This window comes from Panthera tigris, chromosome A2 (assembly GCF_018350195.1).
Source record: "Panthera tigris isolate Pti1 chromosome A2, P.tigris_Pti1_mat1.1, whole genome shotgun sequence".
NCBI classification, from domain to species: domain Eukaryota; kingdom Metazoa; phylum Chordata; class Mammalia; order Carnivora; family Felidae; genus Panthera; species Panthera tigris.
In genome coordinates, this window is record NC_056661.1 from 100,708,756 (window position 1) to 100,729,057 (window position 20,302).

Sequence of the window (20,302 nt, forward strand, 5' to 3'; positions counted from 1 at the left end):
AGACAGAATTCCTTATTTTATTATTTGTATTATCTTTTTTTTTTTTTTCATTAAAGACACCTAGTTGTTGGGCAGAAGAGGGTGCCGAAAAGAGGTCACATCAGCGTTCTGCATCATGGGGGAGTGCTGATCAACTAAAGGAGGTAAGTTATTTGTTTTCAGTCTATAACCTGTTTTAATCCTAGCAAATTATGTTTCCTGAATAAATGATACCTCTGTTATTTGTCCTAACCTTACCTCCTTCACAGTTTGAATGGTTGCCTTCTAGGTTTGGGTGAACAAATCTGAGTTTACCTTATTTGTGCCTTTCCTGTCCTTTATAAATATTTGTAATGCACCCACTCAGCTTGTACCTTTTCAGAGTGAAGTCTGGTTTTATGTAACAATCTCTATATCTTTTTTCTTTTAGTTATCTTCTGTTCCCACTTCAGCCTTCTTGATTTTAAGAAGTTACAGCAACCAGAATTCTAGATCATTGCTTTGTACAATGGTAGAATAGTATATTCTGCTTCTCATATGTTTTTTGTAATATCCAACATATTGTTGCCCTTTGAGAACCAAGAGTGCAGTGGAATACATGTCTTTTAGGAATAGTTTTTATAACTCATTCCTTTATTATCAAAACATAAATTATAATCATCTTGATGTATATTTTGGATGGTTTTTCATGATAGTGTTATCTTTTATCCATCTAAATTCTTATATAATTGTTTTTATAAAATTACAAAAACTTAGGGTTGAAAGGTCATCTAGTTCATCTCCTAAATAAACACTCCTTAAAAATGTGGTCATCTAGTCTGTTAGGATCATTCTCAGTGAGAGAAGCTCATCGCTTTGCACAAGAGCAAAATGAGTCCATTTGTTTTAGCTTAAGTTGTTAAATAGTTTATTTTGCATAATGAACTCAAAATTATACCCCTAAGTTTGACTCTGCCTGATGTATCAATACTGAGTAAGTCTACTTCAAATATTTGAAAGGCTAGCATCATGTCATTTTTTTTTTCAGAGTAAACACTGACATTACTCTCATTATTTTTCATGTGTCATAGTTTCTATACCTCTTAATGTTACTTTCATCTATTGTGGGTTATCACTATCGCTCAAATACTATGGTGTCTAGACTGAATAGATCTAGTCTGTTAGCATGATTTTGCCTGTGACTATATTACATTTTTAGTAGCTTCTGTATTATAGTGCTGTAGGGAAATCCTTAACTTTTCTATATACCCTGTAAACAGCACACATGCACAAAATGAGTTTTTCCCAGCAGGAACAAAAAAGAAGGGAAGCTGAGTCTAATATGTCTAGTCTAAAATAGCTACATATCTGTGCATAGAATATGAATAACAAAAAAGTGAACTTGCATTTTGATCTCAGAGATAAATACAATCTCAAAATTATAGCCAAGAGGCCCCCGAGTGGCTCAGTCATTAAGCATCCGACTTTGGCTAAGGTCATGAACTCACGGTTCAGGAGTTTGAGCCCTGTGCCAGGCTCTGTGCTGACAGCTCAGAGTCTGGAGCCAACTTTGCATTCTATGTCTCCCTCTTTCTCTGCCTTCCCCCGCTTGCTCTCTGTCTCTCTCTCAAAGGTAGATAAACAATTAAAAAAACATTTCAAAGTTTTAGCCAAGATTTGGTATAATTAAATTTTGGACTGCAGCAGCACATGATATATATGTATATACACACTATTAAAAAAGGAATATCTGAGATGACTGAATGAGAGATTTGGTCACTCTCTCCACAAAGCAAACATAAAGCTGGACAAAGCTGTCAAAACAACTAATTCAGTGCTCTAGAAATCAACTAAACAAATTGAGAAACTTCATGAAAATCACTGAACCCAGTGACAGACTTGTGGTGTTATCTGTGCTACTCCTCATCCTCTCTTCCTCATGCCCAGCTTTGTTGGTATGCCATTTCAACCAGGATGGGGCAAGCCTTGAAGATTGGAAGTATTGTAGCCCCAGCTGGAGAAAGGGCACTCTCTCACAGTGTTGTAGGTTAAAATAGTAAACTTAGTTGCAGACAAACAGGGAAGACCAATGCCTTAGCTAGTCTAAGGCTTTGCTAGTCTAGTCCAATTTGTGGCAAGTTAAAGACTCATGAAATAGCAGGATTTTATAGAGAGTTCTAGGAGACAAGATAGTCATGGGGGATTGATAAGTTCACACATCCCAGGTTGACCGGAGGCTGTAGATATGCACAGCAGAATATGAAGTGGGCCTAAGCCACCTATGCATCATTGGTCTGTGGAGCCTAGGAATATGTGAAGAGGAGAGTCAAATGGGCCTAGTGGTAGTAAAACCTGGGGCCATCTTGTGAAAGGCTCAGACTTTGAATGCCCTCCTCATTCCACACACAAATCTCATCCTTGGAATGGAAGCCTTATTAGATTGAGATAATTAAATAAAATCTCTAATCAGTCTTTAGCCAAACACCAAGGTGAACACTGGAGACCAGCTTGAAAAGGTCTTAAAAAGCAAGCCTTAAAAATAAAAATGGGATGGGGCACCTTTGTGGCTCAGTTGGTTAAGTGTCCAACTTCACCTCCTGTCATGATCTCATGGTCTGTGAGTTTGAGTCCCACATCAGGCTCTGTGCTGACAGCTCAGAGCCTGGAGCCTGCTTCGAATTCTGTGTCTCCCTCTCTCTCTGCTCCTCCCCTGCTCACACTCTATCTCTCTCTCTCTGTCTCAAAAATAAACATGAAAATTTTTTTTAAAAAAATGGGGTTGGAGAGAATGGAGTAGAGACCTCAGTGGCCACACAATGAAGGGGAAACATACTTTTAGTTCATCAAGATGCTAAAACACAAACAGATAAGACAACAACAACCTCAAGGAAAATCAGAAGCTAGAGTTGCTGCAGTGTATCATTTAAAATATCCAATATTCAACAAAAAGTTTAGAGATCTGCAAAGAAACAAGGAAGCATGACTCATACTTAAGAAAATCACTAGAAATTGTATATAAGTGTCTCCATATGTTGGATTTAGCAGAGAAAAACATTAAAGCAGTGATTATAAGTGTGTTCAAAAAAACCCAGAGAAAACCGTAAAGTATTAAAGGGGAAGTAGGGTGATAGTGACTCAATGAATAAAGAATTTATTAAAAAGGTAATTATTATAAAAGAGAAACAAAAGCTCTAGAGTTAAAAAGTATAGAAACTAAAAGCAAAAGTTCACTAGATGAAGTCAGTAGCAGATTTTAGATGGAAAAAAAAAATCAGTGAATTCGCATATATCAGTAGAATTTATATACCCTGAAGAATAGAGAAAGATTGAAGAAAAGTCCACAGAGCCTCAGAGGTTTGTGAGGAAACATTAAGTAGATACACATACATGTAATGGGGGACCCAGGAGAGAAGAAAGAGAGAGGACTTAAAAATGTATGAAGAAATAATGGCAGAAAACTTTCCAGATTTAATGAAAAGCAATCTATAGATTCAAGAATCTCCATAAACCCCAAGTTAGAAAACATAAAGAGAACCCACACAGACACATCATACTTAAACTGTTAAAAGCCAAAGGAAAAAAGAAAATCTTGAAAGCTAGATGAAGAAAATGAATCATTACACATAGGGAACTAATAATACATTTAATGGCTGACTTTTCCATCTGAAGCAGTAGGGACCATAAAGCCTGACATATGGAAAATGTTGAAAGCAAAAAATGGTCAACCAAGTATTCTGTATCCAGAAAACCTAGTCTTCTACGATAAAAGTGAATTATTCTCAGGTAAACAAAGATTGAGAGAATTTCCTGCTAGTAGACCATCTTGTGAGAAATACTAAAGGAAATTCTTCAGGCTGAAAAGAAATGACTCCAGATGTCAATTCATATCTGTGCAAAGAACTCAAGAGTCTTGAGTATGGTAATGTTTGGGTAAATATAAAAGAGTCTGTAGATATATTTTTCTCATTTTTCCACATTTGAAACACGTAAAATCATATAAAGCAATAAGTCTACTGTGTCAGATAAGCTTTCTTATCATAAGGCCTTCTGAGCACCAGAGGCACTGCTGTGTAGGGGGTGGGGTGCCTGCATGGGCACCCAGGTTAGTGGCTGCGCAGCCCAGGGCTGGAGAACTTGTCACCCCCACTGCCACCAGGGAGATGCTGCGAGCCCAAGCCCATCTGCCAGCCTGCCTTGGAGCTTCTCCTTTCTTGGCCCCCACCTCCCTTCCCCCACCTCCCTCTGTGGCTGCTAGGTGCGCTCCCCCTACCAAGCTGTCTCTTTTCTCTTTCTCTACCTACCACCTGCCCCCCCCCCCAACCCCACTGCTTCTGCAGCCAGTGGGAGGGACTGGGACTGGGACTTCCTGAGGTCCCAGGGATGGGGCTGGGGCTGGGGCCCATTGGCTGCAACCAGCCCAGGCCTCTGAGAGAGGAGGGGGCTCTGGGTCTGTCCCAGTATTGGCCTGGGGGAGGGGACCACCACCTGGGTAGGGAGGGGGCTATCTAGAGAGAGGTCCAGGCTGTGGGGGTGACATCTACACAGAGGGGATGAGCTCTTGGTATCTTTCTTTTTCCACATCCTGTGGGCCTCTTGCCTGGCTTCATTTGTCCCCACTTCCTAGCAAACTTTACTCCCTACTGCCTAGTTTCGTTTGGTTCCCACAGCCTGTGTTATTTAGGGCTCTGTCACCTGCTTTCCCTAGACCTCGCTGCCTGATTTCTTTTTGTTCCCACTGTCTACTTTCCTGAAGTCCCTGTCACCTGGGCTTGTGTTTATGACCTATATATGTGAAATATACATATGGCAAAGTATAAAAGAGGGGAAAAAAATGGGCATGTGCTGGAGTATAGTTTCTGTTTTACTGGAATTATTTTTTTGAAGTAGTGTGATAAATTAAGATACGTATTATAATCCCTAGAACAGTTGCTAAGAAAATAACTCTGAAAAAATAAAAAGTAAAAAATATAGAGGAATTAAAATGCTACACTGAAAGTATTTATCACAAAAGAAAGCAGTAAGGGAGGAACAGAGGAATAAAAAAAAAAAAGGTGTGACACAAATAGAGAATAGTTAACAAAATGGCAAAAGTAAATCTAATCATATAATTACATTAAATATGAATGGACTGAACATTCTCCTTAAAAGGCAGAGATTGTCAAACTGGATAAAAACACAATAGCCAGCTATATGCTATTTGTAAGAAGCATGTTTTATGATAAGAAAGCTTATCTGACACAGTGGACTTGAAGATAAGAAGTATTATTGAAGACAGATAAAAAAATTTCATAATGATAAAAAGGTCAATAGATCAGGAAGATATAGTAATCATAAATTGTGTCTACTTCTAACAGTGGCTTACAAATGCCTGAAGTGAAACTGTGAAAGGAGAAGTAAAGTGTCTACAATAATAATAAGGGATTCCAACACCCCATTCTTAATACATGATAGAACAACTAAGTAGACACAAAATAAGAGGATAAAAGATTCTGGCATTATCAATCAACTTGACCTAAATGACATATATGGAAGACTCCACCCAGTGATTGTATTCTTTTCAAACATATTTGAAATATTCTCTAGGTTAGACAATATGCTTGGCCATAAAACAAATCTCATAGAGTGCAAAAGATGAAATCATGTAACAGGAATCTTTGAAAGCCCCAAATATTTGTCAGTTAAAAGCATTTTAAAATATTTTAAAACGTTTAATGAATGAAAACAGAAAGACACCTTAGACTTTATATGTGCAGCTAAAGCAGTGCTTCAGGGAAAATTTATACCTTTAAATGTGTATCTAGGAAAAAGGAAGTTCCTAAATCAGTGCCTAAGCTTCTAAGCTTAAGAAACTAGTAGAAAAAGAGCAACGCAGACCAAAAGCAAGCAGAGGAAGGAAGGAAGGAGTTAATAAAGAATATAGCAGAACCCAACAGAACATAAAATATTAGAGAAAAATTAGTGAAACTAGAAGTTTATTCTTTGAAAAGAAGAACCAAGTAGATAAACTTTTAGCTAGACCAGAAAAAGAAGATAACTGATTAGCAAAGTCAGCAGTGAAAGAGGTGAAATTACTACCAACTTCACACAACTTGAAAGTATTATAAAGGAATATTATGAATGAATTTTATGTCATCAGTGTGGAAACTAAAGTAAAATGGATGAACTCTTAGATACAAGTTACTAGAAAGAGGCAAATTGCAAAGACTGATTTAAGACTAGAAGACATGCATACACTTCTAAAAAAGTAAAGAAATAGAATGAGGATTAAAAATCTTCCCACAAAGAAAATCCCAAGATCAGATTTGATGAATTCTATCAAATATTTGAAGAAATAATGTTAATTCTTCACAAACTCTTTCAGAAAATAGAGAAGACAACACCCCCCAGTTTATTTTGTCAGGCCAATTTAACTGACTTCAAAGCCAGGCCAAAGACATCTCAAGAAAATAAAATGGCAGATCAGTATCTCTCTTGAACATAGATGCAAAAATCCTTAAAATATTAGCAAATCAAATTCAGCCACATATGAGGCGGATTATATACCATGAGCAAAGGGAATTTGTCCCAGAAATTCAAAGATGGTTTAAGATCCAAAATTCAATTAATGTAATACACTACATTAATAAAATAAAGAATAAAACCATATAATCATCTCAGTAGAGTTAGAGAAAGCATTTACCAAACTGTCAACACCCATTCACAAAAAAAATAATCTCAACAAGACAGGGAAAAAAAAAAAATAATAATAATAAAAAACAAAGGGCTTTTGTTAAAAACAAACAAACAAACAAAAAAAAAAACAAAAAAAACCCCCTATAGATCATATTCACATATTTTCTCTTTAAAGCAGTCTCCAGGGGCATCTGGGTGGCTCAGTGGGTTGAGCGTCCGACTTCAGCTCGGGTCATGATCTCTCAGTTCATGAGTTCGAGCCCCATGTTGGGCTCTGTGCTGACAGCTCAGAGTCTGGAGCCTGCTTTGGATTCTGTGTCTCCCTCTCTCTCTCTGCCCCTTCCCGCTCATGCTCTGTCTCTCTCTGTCTCTCAAAAATGAATAAACATTAAAAAAAAAAAAAAACATTTTAAAGCAGTCTCCACACCCAACATGGGACTTGAACTCATAACACTGATATCGAGAGTTGCGTGCTCTACTGACGGAGCCAGCCAGGCACTCTATCATATTCATATTCATTCATTTTAGTGGTGAAAGCCAGAATGTTTTCTTCTAAGATCGGGAGGAAGGCAGTGTCATTCACTGTCTCCTTGTCAACCACTTTTATTCGGTATTGCATAGGAGGTTCTAGACAGTGCAGTCAGGCAAGAAAAATAAAGACATCCAGATTGTAAAGGAAGTGGTAAAACTGCCTTTATTCACAGATAAAATGTAAAAACTATATTTAGAAACTCCTAGGAAATATACAAATACAGTACTAGAAGTAGTAAACATGTTCAGCAAGGAAGGTTGCAGGATATAAGTCAACATATAGAAATCAGTTCTATGTCTAGATACTATATAAGAACAGTCCAAAAAATAATAAAACAATTTATTGCAGTTGTATTAAAAAGATGAAAATATTTAGGAATTAATTTAACAAAAACAGTGCAAAATTTGTACACTAAAAACAACAAAACATTGCTGGACAAAATTAAAGCTTTAAATAAATAGATAGACTTACTTTGTTCAGTGGATTGATTGGAAGACTTAATATTAAGGTGATAATTCTTCCCAAATTGAATCAATGTAATCCCTATTAAAATTCCATGTTTTTTATTTTTGGTAGAAATTGACAGACTAATCCTAAGATACATGTAGATATGCAAAGGACCTGGAATGGCCAAAATATTTTTGAAAACAGGAAATTTGGAATATTAACATTACACAATTTCAGTACTTCTTATAAACTCACGTTGATGAAGTTAGCAAAAAGAAAGACACATAGATAAATGGATAAACTTTTGAATCCAGAAATAAACCTTTATGAACTTCATTAAATTGAATATTTACACTTCAAAGGACACCACTAAGAGATTGAAAAGCCAAGTTTCAGACTGGAAGAAATATTAGCAAATCATATATCTGACAAAGCTTATATCCAGAATATATAAAGAACTCCTACAAATCAATAATAGGAAGACAACCCAAATTATCAATGGATAAGACAGTTGAATAGAAGTGTTCACCAAAGATAAAAGGGTGAATGACAAATGACCACATGAAAAAGTGTTCAGCATCATTAGTCATTAGGCAAATGCAAATTTAAACCATAAAATCCACCTATGTAGTCAATACAATTATTATAATTTGAAATCTTTTTTAATTCTTTTTTTTAAGTTTATTTATTTATTTTGAGAGAGCAGGAGAGTGAGTGCACATAATGGGAGAGGCAGAGAGAGAGAGAATCCCAAGCAGGCTTAGCACTGTCAGTGCAGAGCCTGACGCTGGGCTCAAACTCCTAGAACTGTGAGATCATGACCTGAGCTGAAACCAGGAGTCGAACACTTAACCAACTGAGCCACCCAGGCACCCTACAATGATTATAATTTAAAAGACAGGCAATACCAAGTATTGGCAAGGATAAAGAGAATCTGGAACCCTCAAATGTTCTTGGGAACATAAAATGGGACAGTCACTTTGGAAAACAGTTTGTCAGTTTCTTTTAAAGTTAATCAGAAACTTAGCATATAACCCAGCAATTCAGTTCCTAGGAATCTGTAAGAAAAGTGAGAACACACGTCTAGATTGAGACATGTACACAAAATGTTTATAGCAGAGTTATTCGTAACAACTAAAAACTAGAAAATGTCCACATATCCATCAGTTGGTAAGTAGATAGACAAAATGTGGTTTTTCATGCAATAACTTACTCTTCAGCAATAAAAAAGGAATAATGTACTGACTATTGATACATACTACAATGTGAGTGAACCTCAAAAATATTTTACTAAGTCAAGTCAGCAAATTTTTTCTGTAAAAGGCCGGATAGTAAATACTTTGGGGTTTGTGGGCCATATAATCTTTGTTGCAACTAATCACCTCTCCTCTTGTAGTGTGAAAGCAGCCATGGACAATATAGAATGAACCTGGTTATGTTCCAATAAGTTTTGTTTACAAAAATACATGGCAGACTAGATTTGGCCTACAGATTATGGCTTCCCAATCCCTGCTAAGTGAAAGAGGCGAGATGATTAAAACTACATATTATATGGTTCCATTTATGATTGAAATGCCAGAAAAGGCATATTTAAAGAAGAGGGACAAAGTCCTTTTGTGGTTGCATGTGGCTGAGAGTGGGGCTGGAGGAGTGGTGATTGGCTACAAATAAGACTCAAGGCACAATTGGGGGGTGATGAAAAAGTTACAAAACTGCATTGTGATTATTTTTGTACAGCTCTACATAGTGATTGAAACTTACTGAGTTTTACCCTTACAGTGAATAAAGTTAAGACAATGTAAATTATACCTCGGTAGAGATGAAAAAAATAAAAAAGGAATAGATACAAAAGGCTGGTGGGTTTTCCATGGTGTATCAGGAAGATATTAAGTGCTATATGGTATATAACTGAGGCTAGCAAATGATAAGAATACGTTGGTAAAGACAAAAAGTGAAAATAAGAATAGTTATAATATGTGACAGAATTGGAATTTGAGAAAATTTTGAAAAGCCAAAACTGTTATTGAAAGTAGTATTTTTTAAAGTTACATGCTACTAAAATTATGTTTTTAAAAAATAGCTTTTGACCTGCTTTCTTGAATTAGGATCAAAGTCAAATGTAGCACACATCCTTTCTTCCTGAGTCACATCATACTCTCCCCCTCACACAATTTGCAACAGGATTGCAGATTAAAATGTCAGTGAAAGCACCTGTATAATCTGCCTCCTCTTTGCTTTAAATTTATGAGAATGCAATGTGAAAAACTTTCAGAGAAATAAGTAACTGTATTCTAGTTATGTTTGAGACAAAGAAAACCCCTGCAGACTATGAATAGACAGGAAACCCTTAGTAATGAGTGGATGTTGATGCTGTCTGGCTCTCAGAAACCTGGGTCATGTGGGCCAGAGCTTAAAAAGTGGGTGTTTAAGCCAAATTTAAGAGAGTATAGATTGCTAGACATTTTAAGAATGCCAAATGTGTCTTGCAAATGGTAGGAGATTGGAACTGGGCTGTCTGCATAAACCAGGGAGGTGGGACCATGTTTCTAGGCCATAAAAGTAGACCTGAAATAACTCCACCTGACACTGTTGGTGTTTTCCTGTGGGCCAAAGAGGCAGCTATGCAAAAATGGAAATAGTAACCATATGTTCTGTGTGGATGTGGCATCTGGAATAGAGCTCTACCCATGTGGAACCAAAGCCCCAATCTTTCTAATTTAAGACCTACTCTGGAGCTATGCAACTCCAGGGGGATAGTCTGAGCAAGCATGAAACAACATGGCAGGAAAGAACTCACAAAGAATAAAACTTCCACGTAAGGTGTGGTTGCAAACAAGTATTTTAGGACATGTAAGGAAATCTGTTGCCATAAGGGACAGCAGACATACTTAATAGGATGATTGACATCCGAAGAAAGAGAATACATTCTCAAAAAAAGCACTTAAAAATGAGAATGTTTAAGAATTTCAAATGAAATGATAACTTACAATAAGAAAAGGAGTAAACAAGAACAAGCAGAATGATAAAGGACCAATTGCAAATTCTGTAAATAACAAAAGTTGGTGAAATTAAAAATAAAAAACTCTTTGGTAGATTAAATTGACATAACAAAAGAGAGAATTAGTGAATCAAAACTCTCAACTGAAAATTGCTAGTCTGGATGAGCAGATATAGAACAAAAAGATAAAGAGATTGAAAACATGAAAGAGAAGTTAAGAAACATGGAAAATAGACTGAGTTAGGAGTTCAGGAAGTAAGAATATCCTGTAAGCATCAGGGAAGAGAAATTCTTTAAAGATTGAAAGTCTGCTATATTTGGACAGCAATTGAAAAAGCCCACCAGTTCCAAGGAGGTTAAACAGGACAAAAAAAAAATTTCCACCTTTAGGTATAGTATAATCGAATTGTAGATTAAGGACACACACACACACACACACACACATATTCTTGCAATTAGGAAAGAAAAGCCCATTACCTACAATAGAAAGGGCAATCAGTTGCAATACATTTATCAGAAATTGCAACTGATACAGGTATACAGTAATGTGTTATGTTCATGTTAAGGAAATGAATCCAAGTGAGGCATTTCTTTCATGAAAAGATGACTTTTCCTCCTTTGAGTTATGTTTGCTGGAGGGTTGTCAACCCAACCTTTATTTAGATTTTACAAACTAAGCAAGTGTACAAATGTACTTTTCCACTTGTTAGAAATGTGGTTTCCTGCTTATAAAACACAGTTTAAAAATTAATTTATAAAGCATAACTAGAATTCAAGAAGTCTGTTAACTAAATGATAAGGATATAATTAGCATTGCTTTTTACAATACTTCATTTATATACATTTAGTAGAGTAAAAGAGAAGAGAGGTAAATCTTTCAGATATGTTTCACCATACATCCTCAGTGTTTAGTGGCAATGCATTTGTTGATGGAATAACATCATAGGAATAAGATTGTATGCCCAATAGTGTGTAAGGGATATAGAAATCCAAAAGAAATAATTACACATTAGAAAACCAACTAAGACTTTTAAGGGCTAATCAAAAAAAGACTTTATGTTAATTCCCACAATCCTTATTGAGTGAGAGAAGTTCATCTCCTGCTCGTGGTGCAAAACTGGAATCTGATCACCGTTACAGTCCTGTGGTCCCTTTGAATGAGCATGCTTTCTAACTTACTAAAATAGTCAAAGCTTCTGGCTGCTTTTATGGTTCTAGCTACTTTCTCCTAGCTCCTCTGCAATTGGAGCTTGGGAGAGAGGGAAAGGTAAGGGGAATAAGATGTCTTTACATTTCTTGGGCTTGACAGATTCTTAAAACTGACTTTGTTTTGTAGAGTAATTTCACGGGGTCCCTTGTTGCTATACATCTCTTATCTACTGTTCTGCATTTGTGGGCTTGTGAGTCTTTTACTGTGTTCTTAGCCTCTAGAATCGTAGAAATAACATTCACTGTCTCAGCTGCTGACTCGGTTCACCCTTCTAAGTAGGTGGGCCCCCTCTTAAAACCAAAGACAACTCTGCACGATGACTCTTGGCACTCAGATTTTCCTAAGTGGTTCCTGGTAAACTCTCATACATTTTTTTGGGGGCGGGGGGAGTTCTGGTTAGTGTTTAGGAGTTTAGGCTGATTCTAATGCAACAGTAAATCGCTATCATCCTAGCCCAACATTTTCAGTATTTAGAATAAGAGTCAGATATCAATGTCCATTGTGTCCTCTTATCTGTGGGGAACATAAATTGATCTTTCCAAGTTGTTCCATTAAAATTTCTTTCTCTTTATTTGAGGCAAAGGAAGAAGTATTCCCTCTCAGGTCTTGGATTTTGTTTTTTTCCTACTTAGAGTGTAATAAATTAGCCTTTTACTATTTTGGGGATGCTGGCAGAAGGCATGAGATGCCTGGATTAGAGACAGTGGCCTTTGTTATTCCCAGCACAGCAAGTATCAAGACCATCAAGTTTACCGTATTTCCCCTGAACACTAAGTCCCATGTGATGGGGAGAGCCCAAATGTATTCCTACACATGCAGTAGATCACATTACAGGGGAGGAACACAGAATTTGGGGAATCCACTATTTTTATAGTAAGCAGTTAGCAAATCTGCCCTTTATCCCAATACCAAATGGTGACATTCCAAGAAAGAAATAATACTGTTGTATTGTTGTTTTGATTTTAATTTTACTATTTGTGAATTTGATAAATTGAAACATACAGGATAGGGCATGTAGGTGGCTCAGTTGGTTAAGCATCTGAGTCTTAATCTCAGCTCAGGTTTTGAACTGTGGGTCCTTGAGTTCAAACCCTGTGGGGCTCTGTGCTGGGTGTGGAGCCACTTAAAGAAAATAATAATAAATTAAAAAAAAGGTGGGTTTGCTGTTCTTAAGTTCTTCAGTAGAGATAAGGAAAAAGAATGGGTTGCTTCCTGATCTCACCAATAAGCTTTTCTCATTACTCGGATAGTTTTTCTTAGATGGAGCCATCTGAAGCAGTAAATGAAATGATTAGGGATATTTCTCACATCTGTTCAAACAGTGATAAATAGATATTATTGATGTGGTCTTCCTTTTTTTTAAAAGTTTTTTTAATGTTTATTTTTGAGAGAAAGAGAGAAAGAGAGACAGAGTGTGAGTGGGGGCGGGGCAGAGAGAGAGGGAGGCACAGAATCCAAAGCAGATTCCAGGCTCCGAGCTGTCAGCACAGAGCCTGACACTGGGCTCAAAATCACCAACCATGAGATCATAACCTGAGCCGAAGTCAGATGCTTAACTGACTGAGCCACCCCTTAAGTAAGGAAAATAAAAGTTTCTTTATATGCCTTCTGCCCTAACATTTTCTTAATTTTTGGTATTAGTTTTTTTTATCATATTATACTAGGGGGAAATAATTGCAATAATATTTTCTCTGGACCTAAAAGATAATAGTCTGAAGAATTTTGATTATCCCTTTGAACTCAAAGGAATTATGTGATAAACTTTTAAAAAATAAAAATATTTATCTAATAAAGTCTGTCTAAATCCATATTAAATTGAATTATAAGGATGTTTTGTAATCTTTTCATTACTTAAAATTGACTCCAATAGGAAGAATTTTTAAGGTCATACAAACTGTTTGTCAAAAAAAAAAAAAAAAAAATAGAACACTGATCAGTAGGTTAGTATGTTAGTAGCTTCTTCAAATTTTTGTCCATCTTTACTTCAGTCTCATATCTTGCAATATCTTCAACATTAAGAAAGGAAGTTACTTTACAAAGCAGTTGAGGTTATAAACCAATACATAGTGACTGGTAGTTAACTTGCAGTTGAACATTAACATAGAATTACTTTCAGCCATGTTGGTAGGTAATAGAGGTTATAAATTAAAGGCTAAAGGACTGGGTCTGCCATTTATTAGCTGTATTACATTGGGAAAGGTATTTTATTTTTTTTTAATGTTCATTTATTTATTTTTGAGAGAGACAGAGACAGAGAATACCAATGCAAGGGGCTCGATCCCATGTAGAGTGAGATGGTCACCTGAGCCGAAATCAAGAGTTGGATGGTTAACCAACTCAGCCACCCAGGCACTCTGGTACTTTATTTTTGAGAATGTGTCCTCATCTATAAAATAGATATAATAAATTTATGGGATCCAAGTGGGTTTGTGAACTAAATGTTTTTTTAAATGTTAGTCTGGTATTGCTATTAACATGCTTCTGTTAACAAATATGCCTTAGTGGTAGCTGTAAATACAATTCTGTATTACAGATTATTAGCATAAAAGTCCCAAAGCTAGCTGTATCTCTGGGGATGAATCTGAGTGTGGGAGTATCTCTGTTCCTGGGTTGGTGGGTTTGTGTGAGTCTGAAAGTGGGCAAGCATGTCTGTCTGTGGGCATGCAAGGCTTGATGTACGTGTAGGTGACATCTCCCTATGCTTGTGGACATGTTTGCATATATGTGAGTTCTTTATTTATGTATGTGTGTGCGTGCATATGCCTGTGTTCATTTCATGGGGCTGAATGAATAGCAATTAGCTCATTAGGGTTTGCCTCTTGGCAATTAAAAACATAGGAAAATAACTGTAATTATTCATATTTATGGAAAGGTTAAAAGAAATTCCAAATTTTTATTTTTGTGTTAGATTAGATACTGTTGCGTGTTTAATTCCTTTGAACACTGACAAAGGAGTAATATGTAAAATTTGTTTTTAGACTGTAGAACCTTTGTTTTGAGACACTTGATGTTTGTAAACAACTTAAGTTTGTCACATACTCTTTTTTTTTTTTTTTTCTTCTTCATATAAAAGGTAATGACAGCTTGAAGTTCTTAACTTTCCACATTATATTTTCAGAAAAATCTGCTGGGTTAATATCTTTAGTAATTGTTTTTGTGTTTTCTCTTGGTGTAGCTGTTGTTAATTTTTTGTAAGATTCTCTTGTCTTCCTGTAAGTTATTAACTTGTGTCTTTAGGCAGTGTAGAATAGTGGTTAAAAGAGAAGACTCTGGAATTCTACTTCCTAAGTTCAAGTATTTCACCCCTTAAATGTGTGACTTTTAGCAAGCTTTTTAATCTTCTGCTTCAGTTTCCTTACCTATAATATGGGACAGTGATAGTACCTATTTTGTATGCTTTTATTAAAAAAATGAATGACATAATTTATATAAAAGCAAGCAGCAGAGCACCTTTTTCCTGGTTTTATACTTTTCTTCTCATTTTTTTCCCTACTCTTCCCAAAGCCCTCAGATCCTGCTTCCTTTCCTACTGGTTAAGATTTCTCATTTCCCTGCCCTATGGTAGAGTAGAATTCATCATGAGAAATATTTCTCTCCCTTTCAGTATCTGAGGTGAAGGTACTCAACAAGTCTCCTGAGGCTCTGAGTTTTGTTTTATTTTGTTTTTAAATGTTAACAGTAGTAGGGGAAACTAACCAGACAAAAATAGCAAATGAGTAGGTAGGGATGATGTTAATTAGGTTTCCAGAAATTTACAATAAAATGTATTCTTACTTCTCAGATTTTAAGTAAGGCTGGTCTCTGATTTGTCTTCATCTAGTTTCACAAAAGTCATTTTTTTTTGTGAGTATTTATGCTAATTCTTCTCTCTACACTTATTTCTTTAAAAAAATTTTTTTTTGTTTAATGTTTATTCACTTTTGAAAGACAGAGAAAGGCACAGCATTAGTGGGGGAGGGGCAGAGAGAGAGAGGGGGACAACAGAATCCGAAGCAGGATCCAGGCTCCGAGCTGTCAGCACAGAGCCCGATGCGGGGCTTGAACCCATGAAGCATGAGATCATGACCTGAGCCGAAGCTGGACACTCAACCGACTGAGCCACCCAAGCGCCCCTATGCTTATAATTTCTTCTTTGTGACTCACATTATTCCCTAGCTTTTTTAAACTTTGGAGCTCATATGATTGAAACCCCTTTTATCTTTAAAGAGACTCCTCTCTCCTCAAATTTTTTTCTTTCAGCTTTATTGAGTTATAATTGACACATGATATTGTGTAGGTTTAACGTATGCAGTGTACTGATTTGATATACGGATATATTGCAAAATGATTACCACCATATGCTTAGTTAACCCATCCATCACCTCACATAATTATAGTTGTTTCGTGTGTAGTGAGAACTTTTAAGGTCTGTTCCCCTAGCAACTTTGAGATTTCAGTACAGTATTGTTAACTGTAGTCACCAATGCTATACACTACATCCCAGAACTTACTTACCTTGTAACTGGAAGTTTGTACCCTTTGACTTACCTTCACCCATTTCCTGTACCCTATCCTGTATTTGGTAACCATCAGTCTGCTCTTTGTTTGTATGAATTTTTTTCAGATTCCACATATAAGTGAGATGAAAAAGTATTTTTCTTTGGCTGATTTATTTTGCTTAGCATAATACCCTCAAGGTCCATTCTTAATTTTTTTCATAAGGCCACAGCATAGGTAATGAATATTTAGAAACACAAAATCAGATATATCTATAGTTTAGTTCAAATCTAGTCAGTAAGGGGAGTCTAGTCAGTAAGGGTCAGCTGGTTAAGCATCTGACTTCTTGATTTCAACTCAGGTCATGATCTTACAGCTGTGAAATCCAGCCCCATGTTGGGATATGACCGGGCATGGAGCCTGTTTAAGATTCTCTCTCTCCCTCTCTCTCTGCCCTTCTCCACTGTGTGTGTGTGTGCGTGTGCGTGCTCTCTCTCTTAAAAAAAAAAAAAAAAAAATCCAGTCAGTACAATTTACTGCCCCTTTTGTAAATGAAGGTTGGTAGGCATTTCATCACAGTGACTGGGGTGGGCGAGTTCATCAAAGTGAGGACCAGGAGCTTCCATGCAATTGATGGAATGTAGGCCTAGAGAGGCTGTCTTGGGCAGAGCTTCAGAGCTATGGATGAGGTGGAATGTATGTGTGTTTGTGTGTGGGGACAGGGGATTGCACTTTCCTTCTGCCCCTTCCTCATGGACACGACTTTGTGTCTACTCTTTGCTGGTTCTAATGTCTACTCTCTACTGGCTACAAATGGCCATGTGCTCTTGAGCATCAAAGGAAAAGGAGAGGGAAATTCTAAGCTCAACTATGGAAGGTGAGAGTGTTTATAGTTGTGACACAGGTCTGCCCCTCTACTGAATGTACCTGTAAACAACACAGGAACCGCCTTACTGTGAAGCGAAGGAGGACTTAACGGCATCTTGCTTTCATTTTACATAGGTCTTGACTAAAATTTGTAATCTGAGTATATATATTTAGGAAGATGAGCTCCCTTTTACCCTAATCTCTACGGAATTGTAAACAAGAGCATAGCTATATAATATCCTGAGATGAACAGTATTGTGTGAAAGCTGTAAGGTTACACAGTTTAACTGGGTGTTCCAGGCAAAGTAAGATAGGTACCCATGATGGATGCTCTTTGTTTTCAGGGGTTTGTTAAGGCTGTTGAGAACAAAATTTTTTCTGGCTTATTTTGATATCTCAAGGCCTTTAAAATAGAGTGATTTAGGACTGATCAATTTTCAGATTGCTTTTGTTTGTTTATTTTTAAAGATTATTTTAAAAATGAAAAAGTACAAATTGCCTTGATTAATCTCTAGGCATTATGGGCTCTTCTATACAAGCTCTTGCTGGTTTTGAAACAGCACTGAAACATCATTAATATTCAGAAAACACTTAATTTTCTACCTCTTTCCTAATTAAGTGACTTGTACAATTTGAAATCCTTTTTATTTTTCATCATAGAAAATAATCTTTTCTGATTTATAATGATTACCTACTAATTTTGATTCATTTTCTTGTGAAAATTAATGTTCTCTAGAAGAAAATCATGTCATTTCAACAGAGAGCAGGGAACTCAAACGTTAACATAGACCATCTTGCTTGTATATCTTTGCAAGATCGTTGTGTGAGAGGTCTACAAGCTACAGAGAGCTTTAAAAACTGAAGGAATTTGGGGTGCCTGGGTGGCTAGGTCAGTTAAGCATCCGACTTTGGCTCACGTCATGATCTCACGGTCTGTGAGTTCGAGCCTCGCGTCGGGCTCTGTGCTGACAGCTCAGAGCCTGGAGCTTGTTTCAGATTCTGTGTCTCCCTCTCTCTCTGCCCCTCCCCCGTTCATGCTCTGTCTCTCTCTGTCTCAAAAATAAATAAACGTTAAAAAAAATTAAAAAAAAAAAACCTAAAGGAATTTAAGGATATGAATATAAAAGAAAGGATAAAAACTATTCCTTTGTCTAGGTGCTTTATTTGCTTACATGCTATTTCTCTTCTATTTGCCATAGGTAAAAATAAGTTTTTCTAGCAACCTATATATACTTTTCCCTTTGAGTGGTATAGGCTTTAATAGCAACTGTCTGTTTTGCTTTTTATTGCCATGGTTATTCAAGGAAAGCATTTAGCTAATATTAAAATACAGTGTATTTTTGCTTTATGTCCTTGAGGAAATCAATATATTCTGCAGACTTTACTTTTGTATTTACACTTTCCTTAAGTAGGTAACATAAAACTGGGCTTGCTTCTAGGTGTTTAAGGAATAACTGTTAGTTGATTGATGTCATCTTTTCTACAAAGAAAATAATACCAGTATTATAACTTCCCCCAAATTGCTAATTATTCCCTTTAAAATGCTTAGGAATATTTTATTCCTGGTCTGGCATATTTGAAGCAGATTACATGTCATCTAAAATATATTAGGTATTTTGAGTTCTGTCCAGGTTGTTGTTTAATATAAATTGTTTTCTGTTTGAAATTTACCTCCTGGTAATACTTATGTCTCAGTTTTTGAGATTATGTTTAATTTCGAGGAAATTTATTCTGCCACAGTAAATTCTAAGGACAATGTTTTGCAGTGCTAGGCTGGCATGATAGAATCTGCTGTTAAATATTGGCATGATGAGCTGCATGCAGTTAGAGATGGGTCTGGTGGCTGCATTTTTGTAACTTCAAATACTCTGGAACAAGGGCTCCTAAATGCTGACACATAGAAACTATACAGAACCACAAAAATTGATCTGGGACAGGCACAGGAATGAATCTGTGTTGGTCAGGATTTTGTGAGTTTGGGTTTTTTTTGGTTTTTTGGTTTTTAGTTTCCCAGATGATTCCAAGGAACTTTGTGTGGGGCCATCGCTGTAAACCAGAAATGGGCACAGGTTTCAATCCTGCAGAACCTTATCACATGCCAGGCACTGCACCGTTTGATTGCAAATATGGTCTTATCTTTTAAAAATCATTTTACTATTTTTTTCATATTGATAAATGTACTCTTTAATTTCCATCCCCTATTTTCCCCATCCCTACCTCCTCTCTGGTAACCATCGGTTTTTGTTCTTTATAGTAAGAGTCTATGTCTTGGTTTGTGTCTCTCTTTTTTCCATTGCTTGTTTTTTTATTATATTCCACATGAGTGAGATTATATGGTATTTGTCTTTCTTTGACCTATTTCGCTCAGCCTTATACACTCTAACTCCATTCATTTTGTTGCAAATGGCCAGATTTCATTCTTTTTTATGGTTGAATAATATTCAAAGTGTGTGTGTGTGTGTGTGTGTGTGTGTGTGTGTGTGTGTGTATACCACATCTTTATCCATTCATCTACCAACACTTGGGCTGCTTCCATAGTTTTGCTGCTATGAAAGTAGGGATGCATGTATCCCTTTGACTTAGTGTTCTTATATTTTTTTTGGGTAAATACCAGTAGTTTAATGAATTCCAAGCCATATGGTAATAATGACTTTTCTCTTAAGCCTGGGAATGTTACCATTCCACTTAGGAGAATACAGTCTAAGTTACATTTGTTTTTTAAAAGTTTTCTGACTATAGCCAGTGTCCACCAACAAATGAATGGATAAAGAACATGTAGTATGAGAGTGTGTGTGTGTGTGTGTGTGTATCTCCATTGTTATATTATTCAGCCATGAGAAAGAAAGATATCCTGCCATTTGTAACATCCTGGATCAACCTTGAAGGCATTATGCTAAGTGAAATAAGTGAGGCAGACAAAGACAAATATTATGTGATATGACTTGTATGTGGGTTCTGTAAAGATTGAACTCACAGAAACAGTAGAATGGTAGTTACTAGGAGCTGAAGGGTAGAGGAAATTGGGGTTGGTCAAAAGATACAGACTTCCAGTTATAAGATGAATAAGTTCTGGGGATCTAATGTGTAGCATTTTGATTATACTTAATAATATTGTATTGTATATTTAAAAGCTGTTAAGAGA

The 20,302-nt window shown here is 36.4% G+C and overlaps 1 protein-coding gene across 1 annotated transcript in view; it reads left to right on the plus strand.

Annotated features, from left to right (window-relative positions):
• GLCCI1 (glucocorticoid induced 1) overlaps positions 1–20,302 on the plus strand; it is a 104,471-nt gene that overhangs the window by 55,023 nt on the left and 29,146 nt on the right. Inside the window, exon 3 of the mRNA XM_042967175.1 lies at positions 57–143. Within this exon, the coding sequence (XP_042823109.1) occupies positions 57–143 (87 nt within the window). The remainder of the gene's footprint in view (positions 1–56; positions 144–20,302) is intronic.